The sequence below is a fragment of the Verticillium dahliae genome, genomic scaffold, assembly GCF_000150675.1.
Source record: "Verticillium dahliae VdLs.17 supercont1.4 genomic scaffold, whole genome shotgun sequence".
NCBI lineage: Eukaryota > Fungi > Ascomycota > Sordariomycetes > Glomerellales > Plectosphaerellaceae > Verticillium > Verticillium dahliae.
In genome coordinates, this window is record NW_009276925.1 from 1,264,338 (window position 1) to 1,287,853 (window position 23,516).

General features: G+C 51.4%; 8 protein-coding genes across 8 annotated transcripts; 3 read left to right on the plus strand and 5 right to left on the minus strand.

Moving 5' to 3' along the window:
• Nucleotides 1-499: 499 nt before the first annotated feature.
• On the minus strand, nt 500-1,675 carry VDAG_02748 (uncharacterized protein; the record flags this gene model as incomplete). The annotated part of the gene is made up of 3 exons (XM_009653401.1): nt 500-865; nt 944-1,517; nt 1,568-1,675. 3 exons carry the CDS (start codon nt 1,673-1,675, stop codon nt 609-611), a joined length of 939 nt encoding a protein of 312 aa, XP_009651696.1. The 3' UTR covers nt 500-608.
• A 3,392-nt stretch (nt 1,676-5,067) lies between these two features.
• Nucleotides 5,068-8,280, minus strand: VDAG_02749 (uncharacterized protein). Its single transcript, XM_009653402.1, has 5 exons — nt 7,593-8,280; nt 6,860-7,325; nt 5,904-6,801; nt 5,692-5,843; nt 5,068-5,634 (listed from the first exon to the last, which is right to left on the minus strand). The coding sequence occupies exons 1-4, from the start codon at nt 8,121-8,123 to the stop codon at nt 5,759-5,761; spliced, it is 1,980 nt and encodes a 659-aa protein (XP_009651697.1). The 5' UTR covers nt 8,124-8,280; the 3' UTR covers nt 5,068-5,634; nt 5,692-5,758.
• Nucleotides 8,281-9,046: 766 nt separating this feature from the next.
• On the plus strand, nt 9,047-9,622 carry VDAG_02750 (beta-(1-2)glucan export ATP-binding/permease ndvA; the record flags this gene model as incomplete). The annotated part of the gene is made up of 1 exon (XM_009653403.1): nt 9,047-9,622. The coding sequence occupies one exon, from the start codon at nt 9,047-9,049 to the stop codon at nt 9,620-9,622; it is 576 nt and encodes a 191-aa protein (XP_009651698.1).
• A 2,496-nt stretch (nt 9,623-12,118) lies between these two features.
• Nucleotides 12,119-12,998, plus strand: VDAG_02751 (uncharacterized protein; the record flags this gene model as incomplete). Its single annotated transcript, XM_009653404.1, has 5 exons — nt 12,119-12,271; nt 12,324-12,506; nt 12,583-12,752; nt 12,810-12,876; nt 12,933-12,998. 5 exons carry the CDS (start codon nt 12,119-12,121, stop codon nt 12,996-12,998), a joined length of 639 nt encoding a protein of 212 aa, XP_009651699.1.
• A 2,360-nt stretch (nt 12,999-15,358) lies between these two features.
• Nucleotides 15,359-15,889, minus strand: VDAG_02752 (uncharacterized protein; the record flags this gene model as incomplete). Its single annotated transcript, XM_009653405.1, has 1 exon — nt 15,359-15,889. One exon carries the CDS (start codon nt 15,887-15,889, stop codon nt 15,359-15,361), a length of 531 nt encoding a protein of 176 aa, XP_009651700.1.
• A 1,565-nt stretch (nt 15,890-17,454) lies between these two features.
• Nucleotides 17,455-18,265, minus strand: VDAG_02753 (uncharacterized protein). Its single transcript, XM_009653406.1, has 2 exons — nt 17,932-18,265; nt 17,455-17,873 (listed from the first exon to the last, which is right to left on the minus strand). Exons 1-2 carry the CDS (start codon nt 18,013-18,015, stop codon nt 17,727-17,729), a joined length of 231 nt encoding a protein of 76 aa, XP_009651701.1. The 5' UTR covers nt 18,016-18,265; the 3' UTR covers nt 17,455-17,726.
• A 359-nt stretch (nt 18,266-18,624) lies between these two features.
• On the minus strand, nt 18,625-19,894 carry VDAG_02754 (flavonol synthase; the record flags this gene model as incomplete). Its single annotated transcript, XM_009653407.1, has 4 exons — nt 18,625-18,903; nt 18,959-19,404; nt 19,461-19,757; nt 19,819-19,894. The coding sequence occupies 4 exons, from the start codon at nt 19,892-19,894 to the stop codon at nt 18,625-18,627; spliced, it is 1,098 nt and encodes a 365-aa protein (XP_009651702.1).
• Nucleotides 19,895-20,729: 835 nt separating this feature from the next.
• VDAG_02755 (pantothenate transporter liz1) lies at nt 20,730-23,235 on the plus strand (the record flags this gene model as incomplete). The annotated part of the gene is made up of 8 exons (XM_009653408.1): nt 20,730-20,918; nt 21,060-21,156; nt 21,212-21,272; nt 21,326-21,474; nt 21,524-21,893; nt 21,947-22,130; nt 22,190-22,300; nt 22,356-23,235. 8 exons carry the CDS (start codon nt 20,730-20,732, stop codon nt 22,749-22,751), a joined length of 1,557 nt encoding a protein of 518 aa, XP_009651703.1. The 3' UTR covers nt 22,752-23,235.
• Between the last annotated feature and the right edge of the window lie 281 nt (nt 23,236-23,516).

Below are 23,516 nucleotides of genomic sequence, written 5' to 3' on the forward strand. Positions count from 1 at the left end.
GGAAATAGATACAGAATGGGGTGTTGTGGGATGATAATGATGATCCACCTGATGATGCACGTGGGGAATCCAAAAAAGCCCCTGACTGTGTGTACTGTGTCTTCGGCAAAACACCAAACTCGGCCGACAACGTCTGCTGTTCAATAAACATCGCGAGATGGAGAGAAGGAGAAAGGGAGGAAGCCAACTGGTCAGTCGAATCTAGCGCCCAGAGACTTCATTCTCAGAGAGGAGCGCGCCGAGTGCCTACATTTATATTTCAGGACGTCCCAAGACCTTCACTGAGATCCGGACGATACTTTGCAAGAGCCGGGGCCAGCGCGAGGCCTATGCCCTTCAACCCCGCAGCGCCTTTCGGACGCACGCCCTACGCCCTGCGCCTTGGCGCCGGATGTAACCTGGCCAGATTTCGGTGTGAAAGAACAACGATAGCAGGGACAGAGCAGATATCACATAACGCGACGTTAAATGGTCCATTGCACGTGGCGAGTGGCGAGGCTCGACCCAAATAGGAAAAAAACTCATAATGTTGTTGACTTCGAACGATCTAGTTGTTCGTTGCCGATTGATCAAGTCAACTGGGTCGAACAGGGTTCTGAACCAGCCATTTACGCGCCGTTGTTCCAGTGGATCTCGAGAATGTCCTTGACAGTCATGGTCTTGACCTCTGGGAACAAGTCGTTGAGAGTTTTCTTCGGCTGGAAGTTGAATAGCCCCTCTTCAATCCAACGTCCGAATGTGGACAACACGCCTTGCAGGGCCTCCTTCGGGAAGAATGGGTAGGCGTGCTGGTGGCTTGGGAGTTCTGTGATCTTGCCGGACTTCAAGGTATCGATCGAGTCGTAAGATACCTCGATAGGTTTCCCTGTGCGGAAGAACGGATTAGCCACACGGCGCACCCAGGCGTTGAACAGCACCGAGGGCAAGAACATTCACCACATACCTCTGACCTGCTCCGCCGTCTTGACAAACTCATTCCAGCTGACTTTGTCTCCGATGATGTAGGACACGGGCTCCCACTTATCGAGTGTCAACAGCTTGGCCGTGAACTTGGCCACATCGCGCGTGTACGTGAAGACAACAGGCGTGTTCCCGCTTCCCGGAATCGCAGCTCTGTTGGCAGCAAGGTCAAGGATGAGTATGATGGGCTGAAGGTACGACTCGACATGCGGGAAGCCCCAGTAATCCAGGAATAAGCCATTCGCAACGACGGTCCACTCAAGCTGTGTCTTGTCGAGCGCTTCGAAAAATGCAAGCTTGTTTGCGGCAAGGGGAGACCAAGCCTGCTCCGAGGTGTACTTTGCGCCCCAGACGCTCGGGATGTAACGTGTGGTTGTGCTAGACTTTTGCGCGGCTTGAATGAGAACAATCTCCTGCTGTGAGGAAGCCTGTGAAGACAGTGCGGAGACGACGGTGAGAACGTTCTTATCCTGGAGCTGCTTCGCCAGCTCGTCGGCACTCGAGTAGTCAGTCACAACAATTTGAGCACCAAGAGTCTTCTCGAGCTCCGGATCGGCCTGGTCAATCGTTAGATAAGAAACAGACGCGCAGAAAGAGTACTCAGAACCTTTCGGCTTAGGATAACGACGCTGAATTTACCATCGGCAACGATCCCCTCAACGACGGCGCGGCCAACGCCGCCAGTACCGCCGGCAACAGCTACGACTGACGACATGATTTCTAAGTAAGGTATCTGAAGCTTGGAACCTGCAGTGCAGAGACCAGGCGGGCTAGAAGGAAGCGGGTTTGTAAATAAACTTTGACGGCTAGGTTTGATCGCACGTAGGGGTACCCCTTTTGTACACTTTCAGGATCCGAACGAGAGCTTTATAACCAACAACGACCCGGACGACCTGTCACAAGCACCTTCGACATTCCGTGGCATTGTTCATGTTTGCCAGTTACAGCTTAGCTAGATTTAGAGATCGACGGAGGAGGGGTATCTACTCGGCCTGTATTAGGTATTCAGTCTGCCTACTAGGGTTAAAGCTATAATAAATGGGGGAAGAGCTATAAGTATAGCTCTATTATTATAATTGGTTATAGTAATTATATTTATTCTTTTCTCTTATCAAAACGGGCAGGGTATCAAGGTATAGCTTAATAATAAGGTAATTAGGAGTAACGTACTCCACAAGCGAGTGGAACACACAAGCGAGTGAAACACTCCGTCGCGATTCCCCAACCACCTATCTTTCATCACCTTTCTACCCACAATTAAACATGGAGACTCCTTGCAAAGAAGCTCAATTGATTCTTGCTACCGAAGCTATCAAAAAAGATCCCAAGCTAAGCATTCGGAGCGCTGCGAAGATCTACAGCGTGAGCCATGTGACGCTAGGCCGACGACTGAAGGGAACTATCTCTCGACGCGACAGCCCTCCGAATTCGAGGACATTGACTTCCTTAGAGGAGCAGACAATTATTGAGAGTATTCTGGACCTGGATTCGCGATCATTTCCTCCCCGGCTTCGTGACGTGGAAGATATGGCCAATAGGCTGCTCGCCGACCGAGGCGCGCCACACGTCGGAGTCAACTGGGCTTCAAACTTCGTCAAGCGACAACCACAGCTAAAGACGCGTTTCTTTCGCAGATACGACTATAAGAGGGCCCAATGTGAAGATCCCAGACGCGATAAACGCGTGGTTTCGCCTTGTACGGAATGTGGTTGCGAAGTACGGCATTGCGGCCGCAGATATTTTACAACTTCGATGAGACCGGCTTTATGATGGGCGTTATCTCAACAGGAATGGTCGTCACAAGCTCGGAAAGGCGCTCAAATACGAAGCTCATACAACCTGGAAATCGACAATGGGTCACAGTGATCCAGGGGGTTAATTCCCAAGGCTGGTGCGTCCCGCCGTTTATCGTGGTCGCAGGCAAATATCACCTCTCGAGCTGGTACGAAGAAACATCCCTACCAAAGGATTGGGTTATCGCCACGACTGAAAACGGATGGACTACCAATAGAACAGGACTGGAATGGATTCGGCACTTCGATAAGTACACCAGGCCTCGCACAACAGGCACACATCGACTCCTCATTCTAGATGGACATGAAAGTCACCACTCGATCGAATTCGACGCCTACTGCAAGGAAAACAACATTATCGCGCTCTGTATGCCGCCTCATTCATCTCATTTACTCCAGCCTCTCGATATTGGCTGCTTTGGCCCGCTTAAGCAGGCGTACGGTCGGCAAATCGAGAAGAAGATGCGGGCGGGTATAAGCCATATCACCAAGGAAGACTTCTTCCCTGCGTTTCTTACAGCATCCCAAGAGGTAATGACGGAGAAGAACATCCAAGGGGCCTTTAGGGGAGCTGGACTCGTTCCTCATAACCCGGAAGCAGTCCTTTCGAAGCTGGATGTGAAGTTACATACCCCAACGCCTCCAGGGAGCAGTGGAGGGATACCCGAACCTTGGGTCTCGAGGACGCCCAACAATCCGATTGAGACGACTTCGCAGTCTGAGTACATCAAAAATCGGATTGCCCGTCATCAAGATAGCTCACCAACGTCTATTCTCGGCGCCGTTGACCACTTAGCAAAGGGAACGCGGAGTATCATGCATAAACTCACCCTCGTACAGTCCGAGGTCCAGCTCATACGAGGGGAGCTAGAGACCCTAAGCAAGCGTCGCAGAGCGAAGAAAAAGCGTCTCAGGCAAGGGGGAAGCATGTCTATAGCCGAAGCAGAGGACATTCAAGCCCAGAATGAGGTAGACGTCCAGATGAAGCAGGAAACGCAGCTGAGTAGGGGTCGTAAGCAGGGTATAGAATTGGCCCCTCGACGCTGTGGAACATGCGGCAAGGCAGGACATAACTCAAGGACCTGTCAGATCATTGTAGCTATATCAGATGATGATAACACCGATTGATTTAGTTAATTCAAGTCGTCGTGGTTGAGATATCTGGGGTTTTATTTGTGCGGTCGTGGTTGAGTGTTTCACTCGCTTGTGTGTTCCACTCGCTTGTGGAGTACGTTAGCTAATTAGGGAACGGATATTAGCTAGACTTATCGTTAGGGCCTTTAAGGTGCACTCAATATTATTATTATATTAAAGGGTATTAATTATTTAAGACATAGTTCAAGTAAGTATAGAGCTTAAGGGAGCTATGAAATAGCCTTATACTAGTCTATTAGCTAATTATAGCTAGTTATAGCTAGTCTATAGCTTAGGGATTATTAAGAAACTTAATCATATAAGAGAAATGGATAGGTATATAGTTTCTATAGCTAATTTCAGTAATAAAGCTAACTTGTAGCTTCTCCCCTACCTAATATAGCTTTGCCCCTATTAGGCAGAGCAAATATCCGTCCTCAGATCGACGCGTCGAGCGTCACGAACCCCGCACAGCACATCATTCACATCTGTCAGCTAAGGTACCGCATTTCGGGGCCGTGGATGCAAATTGCCCCCGATAATCCGTAACTCCGCAGTAAACACTGGGCACTATAAAGCTTCCCTTACGGCTTGGAGCGCATGGTGTCATTTACGGCTTTATGCCAAGATGCTTCAGCTCATGATGCAAAGACGGCCGCTATTTTCGCCATTGGGCAGTTCGTATGCTAAATTATCGCCCGACTTCACCAAACCTCCGCAGCAACTCCGCAACCCCAACGCTTGGCATCAGAGACGCGATGCTGCGGAAGCATTGGTGACACTCATGACGTGATGTCTGCTGAAAGATTTTAATAACTTGAATGACCTACGCGGACCTAAGGATCACGCATGACGTTCATGATACACGCAGGTAACAGAGTCCAGGAAGTATTGAACCAAAGTCATTCCAGACAGATCCCCGGGACCAAGTCGAATTGAGACCAAAACACCTCCAGAGTACCGCAATCACGCACCCCTTCTCCGGGACTAGCAAGGCTAAAGCGACGAGCTATTTCCCAAGTATGATGCATAATTCATCAATAAAGCTTAGAAGATGCTCTTTCCAGTCCAAAGTAGCAGAGAATGTGGCAGCAGACCCAAGCAGCGAGGTAATGGCTGCTGAGGTGAACCCCGCTCCCACTGTGAGAGTTGTATTCGCAAAGCCTAGAGCTCAAAGTTTCCATAAGGTATACATTGAATAGATAATAGAGGAAGCTGCGTGAATGGCGTTTGACATTTCGAGGCCGCCGCGCTCAGAGAGGTTGCGAGCGCCCATGCTGTAGAGAGCATCTGTCGCAAAGCAGATGGCGGAACGGCGAACACAGCGACATATACGAACCTGGGCAGAACCACATCCCTCCTATGTTGCAATTCAAGACTGCTTCCGTCCAGCGGGAGCTCTGCCAGTTCAGATTTGTTGGCCAATTTGATCGCCTACTGAGACTCTTCGAACCCCAATAGCCCATGTGCCCACATAACAAGATCTGAAAAGCTTTGGCTGAGAAGGGCTCCAGAACCTGAAGCCGTTATCCAGAGGGCTATAAGGATTTGTCGTAGCTCGACGATATTCGCAAAATTTGTCGCCATGGCCGGCAAGGAATAGAGGGGTAATATGGCCTTGACAGACTTGAGGGGAACATGTCAACCGCCAATATCTTTGCTTGAGTTCAAGACCGGCGAGAAAGAAGAGAGTGGGGGGATAGAACCGACGCCGAGGGATGTATGAATCAGCGCGTAAGTGCATTGCCTAGATCTGGAAGTTAGATCTGGAAGCGGGTATCCGGATCTAAACCCAGAGACTGACCAGGACAGAACTGATGTCAGGTTGCCTCCACGGTGGGGTACCCCCAGCGAAGCCACAAGACAAGGATCTACTGCTTAGGCATCGATATCGAATCCTTGAAGTCCTTCAACCAATTCCCATTATCCGCAGGTGTTTGGTTCCACGGATCGTCACTTAATGGTAATCGGTTAGCTGTCGTGATACAACGCACTGAAAACCGGAAGGTTTCATACCAATCATAAAGAATCCATCGCGCTTGATTCTGAATCTCGAGATCTGTCGGCACATGCCTGTTAGGGTTGCGCGGAGATATGGCGCTCGAGATGAAGCGAGTGAGCTCCCTTATCAGGCGTCTGTAGTAGCTGTCGTCGACGAAGCCCGACGATCTCATCACTGGTGCCGTATCACTACTTGAACTTGGCGCAGTCCCCGCAAGCGTTTGTGAGATGCCGGTGTCAACGTCCGGGCGATCGACCCACCCTTTTTTCCAAGTTTTAGAGGGTACATCGGAAGATTGTGGGTTTGCCTGTAAGGCTTTGTGCTCTTGATAAGCCGGTGGTAGACCTGCTCGCTCGCGAAAAGTACCAAGCCAGCCCGTTGAGCTGTAAGTCAAGTTCACCAGCAGGTTCGCTAACATGTCGGAAGAACTTGAAGAGCACGTGGTCAATGACCATATGATGTTGCAAGCCTGTTGCTGGAGCAATTCGTTCGTGACATCTGCACCTTGGGTCGTCATACTCTTCACATACTCTTGCAAGGCCCCCTCCATATGACAGCTCCCGAATATGTTCTCTTGCCCGTGCGTGCGCAGGTCCGTGAAGCGTGAACCGCTCCTAATAGGACGCGATTTGGCTTGCCTAGTGATATGCTCGGAAGACATGAGGAGATCGCGAACCCACGATGAAGCGGGTGAAATGGTATCGCGAGACAGAATCTCAGAGGCAAGAATAATGCAGCACAATTCGTACTGAATCTCTTGATTCGAAGGTAGCGTGTGATGGAGATTCATGTGACTCGAGCAGAAGTACTCAGTCTCCAGTTGTAACAGCTCAAACGCCGTCGAGGGGCCGTCGGAGATTGTCTGTAAAGCAACGAATGGGCACGGCGAATTTCGTTCATAATCTATAATGTCTGCACAGGAATCAGAGGAAATCCCAGATCTGTGGGGGACAGGCATCCGTATACTCACATGGTGCGATGGAGCTCTCCACCATCTCCAGCACGCGAGGTTCGAAACCCCAGTCTCCCTCCCAGTCAGCCATTGTCGTGCCATTCTTGAAGTGTTCTGCCAGATGATCCACTCGGTCTGTCCAAGTGCTCAAGGCGAGATTGCAGAATCCACACCGTGATCGGACCTCCATCACCTCAGTCTTCCAGGATTCCATCAGCAGTGGCTCTAATTGAACCTGGTGAATTAATCTTAGATGCTGGCGTAGGTGGTCCTTTCGGTAGAATGTACGTTCCTCCGGGGTTCGGATCTGACAAGCTTCGTAATTGTGACTTTGCAAATGAGCGTCCATGTTGACGCTCTCGACCACGCCACAATAAACACAAGCCGGTTCAAAATGAGCGTTCCGAAAAATAGGTCCATCTGGGGAACATTCCCAGCGCTCTAGCGAAAGGTGAAGTGACTTTTCATGACGCTTCCAATTGTGCTTCGTTTTGAAGGTCTGCGTGCAGAAGGTACACTGGAACGGGTTCGAGCTTTGTGAAAGAACGTCGTAAAGGCTAGTCTTCGTCGCCTGTTGATTCTTGCTCTGGCTCTGTGTTGGATTCTTCCGCGTTTTTCGCCTTCTGCGTTTTTCGGTCCTTCGTCGTGATTCCAGCGATCGAAGGGATACTCCCGACGTATATGAGTATGCAGAAGAGAGGGATGCGGAGTCCGATGTCGCCACGCTGCTAGCTGACGACCCATTACATACAATCCTTGGAGAGACGCCTTGCGTGAGAAGGGAGTCCTCTTGGTCATGGACCCCTAGAGAGCTTGCAACGGCCATCGCGATAGCGCTGATCTCAGCCGGTTCCTGGTCTGGGGGCGAGTTGGTCCATCTTTGAAAAGGATTCATCTGATCGCCAATCACGGCACCATGAGTCGAACGACCTGGTGATGGGGCGAATGGCATTGGGCTTGAAGATCTGTCCCGAGCTGCAGGTTTACGTATGTTGATGTTCTTTGATCGTCGCCTGGCGTTGGCAAACCATGTCATGATCTGCTGTTTGCTGAGGTTGGTCTGCCTCTGGAACGCTTCGACCTCTTCGACTCGCGGGTAGGGATTGTCCGAATGGGTTGACAGCCAAGTCTTGAGTATTTTTATCGAAGCTGGTGAGAATCGCACGGCTGGCTGGACGATTGACGTCGCCTGGTGCTGTCTCTTGCCAAGATGCGGTGATGTGTCGTTGATGCCTCTTGTGTGGTGGGCTTTGTCGCGCGCGGCGTCTTGAGAGTAATCCATATGGGCATTGTCGAGACTTACTTGGCAATTGGTAGCATGGTCACTCAAAGGCTTTGTATTGGCGAGGAAATCGTCAGCCAAACCCGGGTTCCAATCTGTCCCAAACGCGAGGTCGAGGAAGTTGTCGTCCAGGCCCTCGACCTGCCACGAATCGAGACTAGTCGGGAGTTCTTCCATCGCATTGGAGAAAGAATACGTTAATGTCCGCATCACTCAAAGCTTGGCGTAAGTTCTGGTGCTTCACCAGAGCATCAGCTGCTGGTCATCGAGCGACAAGAGTGATCCATGGTCGGTAGGCATCATATCTGGGCCAGGCCAAAGGGCGCGGCGCCCCACTTTAATCATGTCAACCTCCTCTTCTGGGTGTGCCGAACGGGCCTGGCCGAAAGTGGGCGCTAGTGATTCCGGAGATAGTTCGCCTAGGTAGGTATCGTAGTTAAGTTTAGTCCGTCGTAGGCAGAACGATGAATGATTCTTATTGTTTACTTCATTACTCACGGCCGGTTGCTCCAGATGCGCCAGCCTCCATCTACATCTCAACATAGCGCACGCTGCTTGCTCCAAAGTCTCTTATACATGGTATCGGTTTTCAGAAGCTGCTCGTGTGTCCCTTTCTCAACCAGCAGTCCTTTGTCTATCACTAGGATTTGGTCAGCCCCGACAATTGTCGACAGTCGGTGGGCAATAACAAAGGTAGTCCGTTTGCGATCAGACTTGAAAGCTTCCAAGGCGCTTTGAATCATCGATTCTGTGTTTGTATCCACTGCGCTGGTAGCCTCGTCAAGGACAAGGATCTGGGGATTTCGGAAGATAATGCGGGCAATAGCCAGACGCTGTGTCTCGCCACGCCGCTGAAGTTTCTCTCACAAAACTGCCGTTGGATGATGGCTGATTTGATTGATGCTGAACGCCTGCTATACCTCATGCAGGCCAAGCCGACAATCGTTGATTCTGAGGGCACGTACCCAATTAGGCATGTCGAAGGAAGTGTTGCCTTTGAGAACGTACGCTTCTCCTACGACTCCGTCAGAGACATCGTTAAAGGTATCAGCTTTTCTGCACTACCAGGCCAGACCGTCGCCATCGTGGGCGCGACAGGTGCCGGCAAATCATCAGTCGCCAAGCTACTGTTTCGTTTCTACGATGTCACAGGGGGCCGGATCACTATCGATGGTCATGACATACGAGACATCTCTCTCGATTCGTTGAGGAATACCTTTGGGGTGGTGCCACAAAGTCCCATGCTCTTCAATGGTACGATCATGGACAACTTGCGATACGCAAGGCTCTCTGCAACAGACGAGGATATCTACTCCACGTGTCGAGAGGCTGCAATTCATGAGAGCATTACTGGCTTTCCAGACGGATATAGCACCAAGGTGGGCGAGCAGGGAATGAAGCTCTCTGGCGTCCAATGCTTGTCCGAAGCGCCTGCGCTCGTAGTCGAACATGTTGAAATTGCGACACCGTCGTCCAATTCTGCACGGCCTGATGCATGACCTTGGCCTGCTCGCGATCGGTCTTGGCGGATTGACGACGTGGCTCAATGTTCCACCTCGATGATGTAATTTCGAGGCCAAGGAACGAGGCAAAGGCGAACACCATGGGTACCGCAGCGTAGATGCCAAATTTCCAGTACAGAATCCCGATAGTCATTATGAGATCTACCACCGTGGGCAGAATCTCGTTGACAGCAGTTTCCATGAGTTCATCAAGGCTCCTCCCTGCTCCAGGGCCTTCACATGACCTCGGCCGAGTCCTTTTCAGATTGAAAATCCTTCGAAAGGTTCATGACATGAGAGAAAGCAGCATCTGTGACACGACGTTCCGGAAACTGCTTGATTGGGACCTGAACAAGTTCTTGAATCAAACCGAGGCCTGATTTTTTATTCAAGATGCTGAGTATGAGCCAGATCAAGAATTCGCAGCAAGGCGGCTCGCGACCCAGAAGCTTGTTTCGGTCGATGCAAATGTGGCAAATATGGAGGTGGATCAAGCAGTGCAATCTCGATATTCGTGCGATCGCAAACAAGCGCCTTCGTGACTTATATCGACCCCGGTCTTCGTGGCAGGGGCTTGGAGGAGGTTGCCTAGTGCGAAGAAGAAAAAAGGAAATGCATGGAGGTGACGCGGCTTGGCCCGGCCTGAGTTACCTGCGGGCCGGCCCCGACAATAGGCGGAAGCTGGCAGGATCTTTTAAGTGGCATGGTAAGGTGGAATAGACCGTGGTCAGCTTAACCTTCTAGAAGTCGGACTAGAATACGACAGTCCATATCATCCTCGACTTCCCGATATTTGCAGCATGAGATTCCTTGTTCCCCGTCTTTTGATCCCGAGCTATCGGCCGAAGATCGAAACACATGTCGACCAAAAATTATCCCCAGTCGCTTCCAGATACAAAGTCTCGCCTAAGCCAGCAATATTCCTTTGACAGCGCAGGGTATTGTGCGAGGTATACAGTTTTCTCAGCCGACGCCTGCGAGGTGTCATGTGCATCAAGCCCCGAATCGCGTATTCGTTTCATATTTCAGTTGGGTGACTCGACTGAACGGGTCAGCTTTTTCTCCAGGCAATGGCCTCGGTTGATCCTTTGATGCTGTGATAGGTTGAGTGGCGAATGTGCTCAGCGTGCAGGCTGCTGAAACATACGAGGATATGACTCGGTGGATGCCCCCAACTGAGCGGGAACGGATCGGTGTTCGAGAACTTCAAGCGCCCATGCACATAGTAGCCTTCCCTGCGAACATTTGGTCATTGCCGAATACTCCTCAGCATTCGGCAGAGCCGATTTCGTCTTGTCCGTCTGGTGCCAATCGCTCATGCACTAACTACCCAAGTACATCTGGCCCCTGGACCCGAATGTAACCCACACCTTTGGGGATCCAGGGTGAGATCAACCGCTCCGAGTGCTCCTGAGCTGGTTCTGGGCTACAATCGCACTAGTTTGCTACCTGGCTACATGGTAAAAGGAGCAACATATATAGGAATGCGGAGGCATCTTTTCTTAGGTATTGTTTGCCTACATTGGGTGCCACGAGGTTAAGCGCTTGAGCGATGCACTATCGGGTACTTCGACCTGTAGTATCGATAATTGTGCCCAGATATCGAGATCTTCTCAGATATCGCTAACGCACCTCGACTGCGCCGTCGATCAAAATGATCGCAATCTTTTGCCCATTGTAGGCCCCTTACCTGCCATAGTACATGACTTTCGTGCAGCAGACATTCGACGCACGGTCGTTGCAGATGTTCCCGCAAGAACAGCCTCGATTGAGGTAGCTCATATAGGTGATCTAAGGATTAGCATTGACGTGTCTACTGAAACGGCAACTGCTTCTGACTCGTAGAATACTGCGCCTCAACTTGTCCCTAGAACAAGCAAGGTATTTTACCAGGGTGAGTTTTTACCTGCTGAAGGAAATGACTTCGCATGATGCTCACTTGATTGCTTTCAATATTTTGACATTAGGTAGCGCACCTGGGGCCTATGGCTCATGGTTGATGTTTCGGACATCCCGTTTTTAGAGGCTCACGATCGTAAAGAACCAAGCTGCGAGTCCTGCGCCAATCGCTGAGCTTTCCTGGCCGACTAGACTCTGAATGCATTAAGGTTGCCTCAGTTTCAAAGCCCTGGCTCCTTCTTTCCACAAGGTAACTGAATCAAACTCAATATCATAGGATTGACCGTGCACAGCCTGATGATGGCCTCACTGCGGTACAGACGTCTTTGGCTCGGCATACGAGGGCCGCCTGACGCCGGAGCATGAGTAAAGAGGATGTTACAGAGCAGCAGCAACTGTATTGTACTGTGTCAGCGTCGGTGGCCAACAGAAATTAGTATAAAGCTTCATGACTTGACTCATTTTTCTTGGCCATTTTGATCTCAGCAGCAACTTACTCACAGCATCTTCTATTCAAACATTCTTCATTTAATTACCTCTTTCTGACCTCTTGCATCGACGTCAACACCCATCACGACCTAGACCAAAATCACCATGCAGCTTTTCGCTACCACCAGTCTCATTTTTGCCTTGTTGAACAGCATGGCGAGCGGCGCTGCTCTACCTGAGCCCGCTCCCCTGCCTGCTGTCGGCGATGTCAACTCTATCATTCCTCCTTCGAAACAGGAGACTTTGACAGGTCTCAAGGTGATTAACTGTATGATATGATTTTGAGAGCCGAGACTGACCGGCATCGCAGGGCACTGATGGAAAGCTCACCATCGGACCTGAGCCTGTACCAGCCACGACCAGACTGGCCAAGCGTGCTGGACCCATTGTTGTGGTAGTTGGAATCGCCGGCACGGCGGCTGCGGGTATCATCGTCAAAATGGCAATCGAAATTGGAGCTGAAACCATCAAGAACTTGGGCGAGTGGAATGAGGTAAATTTCCCAACTCCTCCCTTTTGGTCCATGGATGTCAGGAAACGTCAAGGCTGATACAAACACCACCAAGCAGGCTAGAGAAGCATTCACCAAGAAAACCACCCAGGAGATGTGGGACCGCAATCCCGATTATGCAAAGTTTCCCGCGGCTGCTTGCTATAACAAGGGTTATACCCTGGCGGACCCCGCCAAGATCGATGGTCTGCGCTCTGCCAAGTTCGAGCTCGGCCTACTCAACACCGAGTTCGTCCCCCAAAGTGTTCTAAAGTTCTGCGACCCTGCTAACACACGTATTGCTAGCTACGACTGCATGTACATCCAAGGAGGCAACCAGTTCAAGACCAACTCCGAGGGCGGTTACATCAACGTAAGGATCCCCAAGAAGTTGCGGGCGCTGAAAAGTATTCACTGACACACATGTAGCTTTCTTACACTTACGACCCTACTCGTTGCACCTTTGAGGGCAGTGGCGATCTGACCTGCAAATAAGCAAGTCGAAGCCATTCAACGATCGATTTTCCTATCGAATTTTCTTTTGTGTACACCTGATGATCGACGGCAGAGCGTTTGGCGCCACTCATTTTGCTTTGCTTTTCATGTATCCTTTCGTTTCGATACGCTTAGATTGATAAAATGGAGATGCCCAGAAAGTTGGTGAAGTATCCCTCGGGCTTCAGAATCAGAGATTCGGACGGCGAACGAAGAAAGGTTTCAACTTGGACTGCTTGAGATCGAGTTATCTATGCAACATGGTATTGTTTCAACCAACCGAAGCTTCCACCAGGACTTCCCCATCGGATCCCCCAACACCTTTCCCAACCTTCACAAGAGAGATTCCGCGTTGCGAACCGTCAGGAGGCACCTGCGGACTAACCGAACAGGGCGGCCCGGGGGCTAGCCCACAGTGTTCGACGTTACGGAGGCGTAGATATAAAGGCTACGGACAGCCCTTCCAGCTGCGGAGAGCCAAAGTTTGGATTTTATGTCTACCATGTTCCTGACGATTGACTCTCAAGATCACTTCAGGACGGCCTATCCACCTTTCTCACCAACTCGGTTTGACACAAATACATCCCGACTCCGAAATCCCACTTCTTGCGTCACATCGTTATATTACCTCCTCTGCCAGACGTATCAAAGCATAACCCATAAACGCCAAAGAAGAGAGGATGTACGAAATTCAAGATCATCTTGCCGCCAACTTCTTGCAAAATCTTTTAATTGTCAATGTCCGCCCGCCAGGAGTGGCGATCATGTTTTGTCGGTACCTGCTAGACTAGATCGGCTCAACCATTATAATCGTCTGGAAACTCCTCCAGACGCTCGAGCACGTTGGTGGCCCAGTCTACCAACCTGGTGGAGCCGCCATGCATCATTGGCATTGCTGGCTTGCTAGGCACCTCGACACATCATCAATGCATGTCAGGGTTGTAAGCGCGGTGCTCGAGAAGGACCGCGAATTTTACAAACTTCATATGAGCGTGTGACATAAAATAGAAATACCGAGTGGTAAGACATGTTGACACAGGCCTGGCTTACAGCTACGTCACTACATGACGTTCGGCTGAGACTGTGTCAGGGCCTCCAAGAATTGAGGGTCGTCTAACCAATACATTCTTTCGGAACTGAAAACGTGCACGTTACACGGCCTTAACGAGAGAAATTGATCTACCAGACGCGGTATTAAGTCAGCCATTGGCCGGAAAATTGAGCCGAGACACCGTAGTACATTGTATACACATTCCACGCGGCCCAACATCATCGAGACACCGTCAGCGGCAAGGATAGGGAACAAACCTGATAGGCTACATTATGAGTTGCAAAATCTTAGTTACAGGTACTTATTAGCAGTTGGATTGCAGTCAGAAAAAAGCGAGAGGCTATAAGTAGAGCCGGATACTCTGCAATCATAGCGGGATTCCCAGCTACAGTTCCAGATACTGCATCACCATTAAAGTCTTGTAATCCCATTACCACCTCAATCGATAGTCATTATATCTCCGCGATCTCAAACTTTCAACAAACGATCAAAAATCGAAAGATATGCAGATCTCAATCATTATCCTCACCACCCTCGCAGGCATTTGCCTAGGCACCCCTGGCCTCAAGGCTAGAGATATCAGGGAGCTGCAAGGCCGCCAGACCTGCGCGATTCCCAACCTTGGCTGCTACAATAACGGAGACTGCTGCGGCGGCCTCTCGTGCGACTTTAGCGAGAGCTGCTGCCTTCCCGACTTCGACGACAGCGAGTTTGGCAAGAGACAGAACTGCGGCTGCTGCCGCAAGTGAATATCGGCGACGTTTTGGGTGACGCTCAACGAGGAAAAGAATTTCAGTCAGTTGTTTCATGGAGTCCTGGAGATGTAAAGTTGTCCCGAGGGTTATCATGCTCTGGTGTTGTCAGAAACCTTACGAAGAGGATGTAAAGTGGGCGAGTAGAGCGCACTAGCTGCAGAATACATCCAATTCGGACCATTCAGAACGTCAAAAACAACAAGTATAACCGACATGTGACGAAGTCGGAACTTTGATCATGATTTTCTAAAATAATTTCACGAACCCGATTCTTGCTTGACTTCTCATGAAGACAAAGAACAGCCAATATTCCGTCACGAAGATATGGGACTGGATTCCGCTGACTTCCTCTCCTGCTTCAGGTTTCACGTTACCCTCTGAAATTCCGAGTTCCTGTCCGTTCTATTTCCTGGTCAAACCCATATCTGTTGATAATCATTATTGATTTTAGAAGCCCCATGGTCTGAATTGGATAAGCAAAAAAAAAAAATCCTTTGTCTTGAATAGCTATTGCCGGTGAGAGACAACCCAGATAGTAGCGTCACGGTCTATGCTTAATCCCAGTTGTCCCACGCCTCCTGAGTACACGGGAAGTTACAAGCCTTCCAGTAGCCACCCTCGACTCCCAGAAAGCCGCCCAACTCATTCTGCCTTTCTCCGCAGTCCCATCCAGGCACATCACTGCCGTCAAGTCTGAGCCAGTCTGGTTCCGACACCCCACTCGAACCAATGTAGCTAGTACTAGCATGGAGGTCACCGCTCTTGGGCACCTTGGGGTCGTCGAACACAACGTGGAACCCAGGACTTGTTGGCTCCCATTCCTTAATTGCGAGTGTTTTGCAGTTCGAATCCGTTACCACAGCGACTCGATCGGCTTCACCATTGCCAAGATTGGTGCCACTCCATTCGATGGTGGTTCCGCCGGCTATGATGAAAACACAGTTGCCTTTAGGCGGCTGGTTCTTCTCACACGCTTGCTTGAAGTTGACGGGGTGGTCATCGCGCTGCAAGACGCTAGCCAAAGGCTTTGCACTTGCGACAGCGGCAGAGGTGAGCAAAAAGGATGTAAGTTGCTGGAAATGCATGATGGTATGAGAATTGCTGAGATGGCTTTGGTGGAAAGTAAATTTGTAATGGTGTTATTGGTGGTAACGGTAATGGTGATTGTTTTACTGATGGTGTTGCTTATTGTGCGGTTGCTTTATCTAAGTCCTAGATCGGTCTTATAGTAGGGAGTGAGCATAGTGTTATATAGCGAGTCTGGGGTGCGATAAAATCTATACTGAGGCCTTTGACGTCTGCCCAGGCTTGAAGCTAAATTTAAATACGGCCCTGCCCTTCGATCGTCGGTCATGATCCTTCGCGCTGGACGAGGCCCCCATTATCGCCCTAAAACAACGTTGGTAGTAGAATGCGATGGCAGATCATAAACCATCCATGATACTAAGCTACGTCGGCGGAATTTGGTTGTGGAAGACGTGCAACTCTATGATCACCAGTCTTAAGAATTATGATATAGTATGACGTATGGTGAGGCATAGTTGGAGGTCTCCCCTAACATAGTAGCATCACAGCCCCCAGACCCCAAGCCCGTCGTCGATCATGGACTGGTTCGCGGAGATGTTTACTGTTCGAGGGGAGGCATCCCGATATGGTAATCCTTTATGACGTAAAATGTCCCTTCGGATCGAAAATTGCGGCTGAAATGATATTAATCTAAAAACTGTAGAAAGAACTACTTGGCCACTGAATACGCGTACTTCCATTCCATTCACTGTCATAATGGTACTAACGTTGTATTCAGACCCGATACGGCAACATTTTACGAAGAGGGCCGGCTGATACTGAAATGTCATCGCTGCTATCTTGGAACGACCACAGACAGCCGATCGTCAATCACTTGGAGCAAGCGGATGTTTACATGTCTGGACGCGATTTGACCATGAACTTCAACGACACCTAAACGTTTTCGCCCTTTAAAGGACCATCGCTACCTCATCAAGTTCCATGTCGACCACAGCCTTGAAAACCCAAACGCCAAGTCCATGCCACCCTTCAACCGCCAAAATTTCGAGAAATGGGATGAGTCGATCGCCTTGCATACTTTGGAGGTTTTTGGACTCTTTGTGCATCTACGTATTGAATTGAAAGGCAAAATTTCATCAAGGACATGTTTGTAATTGCGGCAGCTCGTCGCATTTTGATTCCGATTGCTGAGATTTAACCCCATCTTCCATGAAGAAGGACTTGATTTGCTCCCGAAGGCGGCTGATTTAGAGGCACAGATCAAAGTCACCTACCTGAGTCGGATTGTATAGTAGGCAGGGTCATGTATACGTTGATTTGGTAAGGGACTGTAATCAAGTCGCATTTCTATAGCTCAAGCAGGCAGTCTTTGGGTGATCGAAAATATTCAGGTCTACAGACTGCTTGCGACATGATTCAGTAGTTGACCAACTTGATATAATGTGTTTCTCTTGGAATTCTTTTGCATTGGAATTGTGTTGAAATTATAAAGGGGCAGCATGAGGTAGAAAGCGTATCCGCCGTGCCTACCTAGAGTTTTGGAATGACAAAAGAGTGATGAAAGTAGGTAGGTAGGTTGGACCCAACAAGATACACAGCGGACGTGAAATAAGGACGCAGAATAGGGGGCAGGGAACCCCAGACGGTGAAATGGTAAGTCGATGAGGCATCGACGGCGTTCATTGTGAATGAATTCTATCATGATCCGGTATGATCTGATTGTATTTCGCGAAGTCCCTCCGGTGGAATGAAGTTTGGAAGAATACCAGCAGTGATCAAGGGCATGGACGCAGGGTAAAGAGTAAATTCAACCGCTGCCGATATCCACTGTAATTCGTATCCGCCCCCAATCGAACTTCACCCCAAATACTGGTCGTGTACACAATTTCCAAGAGATCAAGAAGAACGACCTCCCTGGCCGACATTGTCCCCCTTCGCGAGCCCTTGGCTTTGACCGCCACTGGCGTTCAGGCCCTGGATACCGGCACCCTTCTCATGCTCAGGCATGGGCGCAGTCTTGTCTGCACGAGCGACATGTGAGTCCTACGGTCGTCATTAGTGTGGGCCATGTGTTGAACTGATGCAGGAAGGCAGGCTTTACCTTGACTTCACCAGCGCCGTGAATGATGTCTTGGCCGTTCTCAACGGCATTGTCTGCAATATGACCTTCTCCCTGGCGAGGCATTTTGGATAGTATGTTCTTTAAAGAAGAAAGCTGTGGTATATGTCGGGTTCGATATGTGATAGATACTTGAGGTTTGGTCAAGTTGATGATTGACTACGAAAGATCCGCTGAGAAGGAAGCTGACCGCTGGATTATAAAAGTACTCCAGATACCGACCGCAGTCAATGACATTGACGTCATGAGCAATTCGTTCTCCAATTCTTTAGAGGCCAAGAAACTTTGCGGCATCGTGAGGTTGTGCGGCTACCGTGGAGAGCGTAACGTCATGGGCGGGTCAGCAGTGAACAGCATCGCAACGGCAGCTGAGAAGAGTGCCCCATGTGCTGTGGTCATCCCCACAACCGCCGCCGGAGTGAAAGCCCCGTGCAGTGCTTTGAGGGGGCTTGGGGGGCTTGGGGGGCTGGCTGGCTTGGCGTGTCTACGACCTACACGCTACATCATCTGAAATATAGAGGCTGAGAGGTTCCAGCATCCGGTGACCCTCGGCGATCTCGATTGATCATGACTCGCCGCCCGGTTTCTCAACTCGACTTTCGGAATTTATATTAGACACGAAATCGGGGCACTCAAGAACGTTCTTACTAAACAATTGAGGACTCCCCTATTCCCTTAGGCGAAGTACTGGCCCGCAAAACCAGGCAAGATCTGCTGGCCTTCTGACGTCTCATAGCTCGTCCCCTTCTTTTGCTGCCACTTTTGCTTCAGCGTCGTAAATTCCCCCATCGTCGGCACTGGGTGGCCGCCTGCTTCAAACTCATTCTGTGTGAATCCCTCACGCTTGAGTACCGGCGAGTCAATCGTCTTGAGGACGAGATCGTTTTGCGGCCGCGCAAAATACAGCAGTCCCAAGCGGTCGACGTGACGCTGGTCCTTTGGCGGCACAGAGACCTGGGAATTCGAAAGTCAGCATGCGACGTCAAGATGGACTGGCTGAGGCACTCACCCGGTGAACTGTCGACCTGATGTACCCGCCCGTCAGGAAGCTCAGCGCATCACACGTGTTGACGGTCAGACTGCCGTCGAGCGGCTTCGCCCACTTCCACAGGCCAGACTCGTGGTCCCGGATCTGCAGCGCCGCCACCGGCTGCCGGAACAGCAACGTGATGGTGCCCAGGTCCGTGTGGCCCCTCGACCAGAGTCCGTCGCCCAGCTGGTCAATCTCTGCCTGCGAGAACTTCGCGTACTTCATGTACCGCAAATGGGATTCGTCGTGCGTTTCCCACTTGTGCACCTTTGTGAAGAAGTCCTCCGGCAGCTCGAGCGCCAGGGCAATGAGGTGGTTCAGCGGGTCGAGGACCTTGTCGTGCAGGTCCTTGGCGAAGGCGTCGATCTCGTCGAGGCGCTCTTCGAGGAGCTTGGGCACAGGCTGCGTAATGTGGCCGGATCTCGCTTTCGATGGGTCAGTTTCCCGACCTGCCGTGTCGGGGTCGCTGCGCAAGACTTACTCGCCATGTTCCAGACTTCCGTCTTGTCGTAGATGCCGCCGCTCAGGAGCCGCCTACCCGCAGGCCGGTACCCGTTGTAATCACCCGAGTCCAGGTCCGGTTCGTACTTGAGCTTCTCTTCGAGAGGAAGTTCGTAGAAACGCTGGCCGAGGGCAAATTGCCTGTCGACTGCTTCCTGCGGAATGCCAAAGTTGGTGACGTAGAAGAAGCCCTTTGTACGGATGGCTTCGAGCAGCGTCTTGACGAGCTCCGCATTGCCTTCGAGTGTGCCATACTTCGCGAGGTCAATCGTCGCAACTGCTCGATATCCCGTGTTAGTGACCTTTGAATTTCCTGATTGCATGAAGTGAGAACCCACGGTCGGCCCAGTCCAGGTCCTCCTGCGTCTCCGGGACGTGGGTGTATTCGTACAGCTGAGGGACGGCGGACGGCATCTTGAAGAATCAACAGGTTTAATCACGATGCCAGAGTTACATCAACGAATGATGAAAAAATGAAAGTGCCATGTCTTAACCCCAGATTCTAAGCGTCTCATCTTTATCGAGACGATTCCTGATTATCAATCGCAACACGCCTCTCCGAATCGGCCATCGGCAACTACCCGACCTCATTCGAGCACCGCCTCGAACACGGCGAACCACCCACACCACCTGGCATCCACCGATGCAGCAGCAGGAGAATGTCGTGATCTCGTATCTCCAGCGTTTCTCCGTGATATCCCTCCCGTCCGTCCATGTGTTTGGACGATTCACCAATCGACCCCCGCATTCGTCATCTGGTATCGGATTGTGCAACCCATCGGCCCCGCCCCTCCGTTCGGCGACCGCCACACCCAGACCCCGGGCTGTGCCGCCCCGGCACCAGCGCTGCCGTCGCACCGCATGTCAGCGTTGCAAAGGACGCCACCCCGTCGCAGCGCCGGTTCGGAGCCAGTGGTGATGGGCAAGCCTGCACCTACGTTACACTGCGCCTGCAGATCCTGGCCTTTTCGTCCTCGGGCAGAATCAGGGTCTTGCGTTCGGGCGATCCTTTGGGGGGTCTGGGCCGCGATGTATTTCACCATCGGTTCTGCGATTGCGAGTGTCCTGCCGGAAGTCGGTCTTGCTGCCGGTTGGAGTCTGCAGCGCGGAATCTTTCTCCCAGCAGCCCTGAGCCTGACAAGGCGGGATCATATAAAAGTCGAACAGCCCCGAGACGCTGCTGGCTGTCATGCCAAATGATGACGCAGCAGCATCTTGCTTTCTGTCAAGCGTCATTGTAAATTCAAGCATGGGTGCCATCAAATCTGCCATCAAGGGCAACAAAGTGGGTGGTGTGGTCTGGTCCGTCTTCGACTGGTACCGTATGTTCGCTGCTGTCAATGGCCTCTGCTTGCTGTTCCAGGCGCTGATTACGATAGCGTCGCACTACCCCGTCGAAGAGAGGAAGCTGCTTCGAAAGCTTGACCTCTCCATACTTGTCTTTGGATGTCTTAGTTGTGAGTCATTATCATCACATGAAGTCTTCGGCTTGATGTATTGACATGTGGGCTAGTCTTCTGCCGGGTTGGTTTGATGCTCACAACCATACGAAAAGGTCTCACTGCTTACAGGACACCAGTTCCTCGGACAACAAAATATCACCAATGCCTATGTTTCGGGCATGCGCGAAGATCTAGGCGCTTTTGGCAATGAGTTGAACTACTATGTCGTTGCTTGTAAGCTTCCCCTCGATGTGTGTAATGACGCTCAAAGAGACTGACCAGAGCCAAGATAACACGGCCTACGTCCTGGGTCAGATCCCACTGATGACTCTCCAGACCAAGGCAAAGATGTGGGCTGGGATTTGAGAACCCCGAGAGATCGCTGAATGCTTACGCTAGACAGTGCTCCATTTCTCCTTCCATCGCTGCAGATTGTCTGGGCCGTCATCGCCTTTTGCCAGTCTGAGATCAAACATAGCTGGCATCTCTACATCCTGCGCGCCATCACCGGCTTCCTCGAAGCCTCCTCCTTTGGTGGCACCCATCTGATTCGTGAGCACTTTTGCTTCTTCCGGTCCATAGCTTGACTAACACGACTCAGTCGGCAGCTGGTTCAAAAACGAAGAACTCTTCAAGCGCGCTGGCGTCTGGTTCATGGGCAACTCCCTCGGATCCATGTTCTCGGGTTACCTCCAGGCCGCGGCCTACCGAAATCTCGACGGAGTATACGGCAGAGCGGGCTGGCGTTGGCTGTTCGTCGTGCAGGGTATCATCACGTTGCCGTTGGCATTCCTAGGATTCGCATTCTGGCCCGGACTGCCGAGCTCGCCACGGCGGTGGTTCTTCACGGCGGAGGACCACGCGTTGGCCGTCAAGCGGATCCCGACCGTCGAGAACGAGGGAATCACCTGGAAGACATTCAAGTACACGCTGTCACGGCCAATGTGGTGGATATGCGTGCCATGCTACATGTGAGTTTCCTGGTGCACATCGCACAAGATTCGGGCTCATACGTGATCGACAGCATGCTTTGCCAGGCACATTACTGGACCGGCTACATGGCGCTGTGGTTGCGTCACGCCGGCTACTCGATCGAGCTGGTGAATATTTTGCCGACCTTTATCGATCTGCTGCGGGCTCTGTCGTCATGGCTAGGGACCACACTGGCGGGCTGCCTCAGCCTCAGGGGGCTCTGGTCATTCCAGGCTGTGAGTGGCGACCGACGAAGTGCGACGTAGGCCCTTGAGATTTCTGACGTGTTTGCCAGTCATTTGTGTTCTTCGCACTCATCGTGCTATCCGTCTGGAACGTGCCCGATGCGCTCAAGTTCTGCGCCTTCTACTTTGGCGGATTCTCTGGCATGGCGTCTCCCATCTTGGTGAGCATTTTCCCCTGATACAAAATTGGGCAAGCGATCAAGCTGACTGGGGCAGTATTCGTGGGTCAATTTTATCCTCAAGGAAAACTATGGCGAGCGCGGATTGATCATCTCGTCCATGATGACGCTGGGCTTCTGTAACCAGATTTGGATCCCACTGTTCACGTTCCCAACGGTCGAGGCGCCGCGGTTTCCCAACGGGTACCCTGCCGCAACGGTCTTCGAGTTTACCATGTGGGCGATCCTGATGTTCGGCACGTGGTACATGAAGCGATGGAAGCAGAGGAACCCCGACCTCGAGATGCGACTGGCGCGTGAGGCGGCGACACGTGCAGAAGGCGGCGACGGCAGCCCGTCGGTGCTGGGTTCGGAATCGGAGGGGTTAGAAGATGGAAAAGGCAAAGCGGGAAGCTATCGGGTGAGGAGGTTAGAGAAAGGGGTGTGTAGATGACTCATGGGCGAGGCTGCCCACCAGGACCATCATAGAAGCTCGATATTGAACCGCGTCGGGCCTCTCACGCTGTCACGTGACTTGAGAAGAGTATGATGCTGAAGGCGGGGTAGCTCTTTGCCTGGCAAACCTGGATGCTGTCTAGAGTGTCTCTTGCCTTGACGAATGCAGCACAGCAACAGGACCCGGAATCCAGGGAAGGTGGGGCCTTAGCGGGACCGTGGTGGGGTCGTGGAGGGGCTGCGCTTGGGGCACCTCGTCATTCGGCCTGTCATTACTGCTGCTACCAGAGCCCATGTCGCTGCCATCAGTGGAAGCATTCACCCAGTGCAACGGCCCCCCAGTGGTACTGCTGCTGTCAATCGAGCAGTACCCAGCGGCAGCACCACTGACAGTCACGACAGCGATCACGAGGACCAGCCATTACGACATCACACATATCGACACCGCTGGTGTACCATTTACATGCACACGCGGTACTGCTGCCTCTGCGTGCCACTGGACGGTCCAAACTCTGCAGCATGGACCCTCGAGGACGTCCCCTTCCCTGGCCTTTGGGACGATGTGACATCAGTCGGACTGTCAGCGTGTCGTTGTATAGTGCCCTCCGATGACCTTTGAATCATGCATTTATTTCTCGTGCCTCTCCCTCTCCTTCTTCTTCTCATTTTCTGTGCCCTACGCGCGTCAGATTGTTTCGAAATGATTACTGGGTCGCAAAGTCTCCATGTGCACATGACTGTACAGATGTAGCAACCAAGCTGG

Coding starts and splice junctions, on each gene's coding strand:
- VDAG_02749 (XM_009653402.1), bottom strand. CDS start 8,123: ATGGATTACTCTCAAGACGCCGCGCGCGACAAAGCCCACCACACAAGA. Junction 7,326..7,592: donor AAGGCGTCTCTCCAAGGATT/GTATGTAATGGG, acceptor TTCAAAACGAAG/CACAATTGGAAGCGTCATGA. Junction 5,844..5,903: donor CGATGGATTCTTTATGATTG/GTATGAAACCTT, acceptor ATTACCATTAAG/TGACGATCCGTGGAACCAAA.
- VDAG_02753 (XM_009653406.1), bottom strand. CDS start 18,015: ATGCCTCGCCAGGGAGAAGGTCATATTGCAGACAATGCCGTTGAGAAC. Junction 17,874..17,931: donor ACGGCGCTGGTGAAGTCAAG/GTAAAGCCTGCC, acceptor TGACGACCGTAG/GACTCACATGTCGCTCGTGC.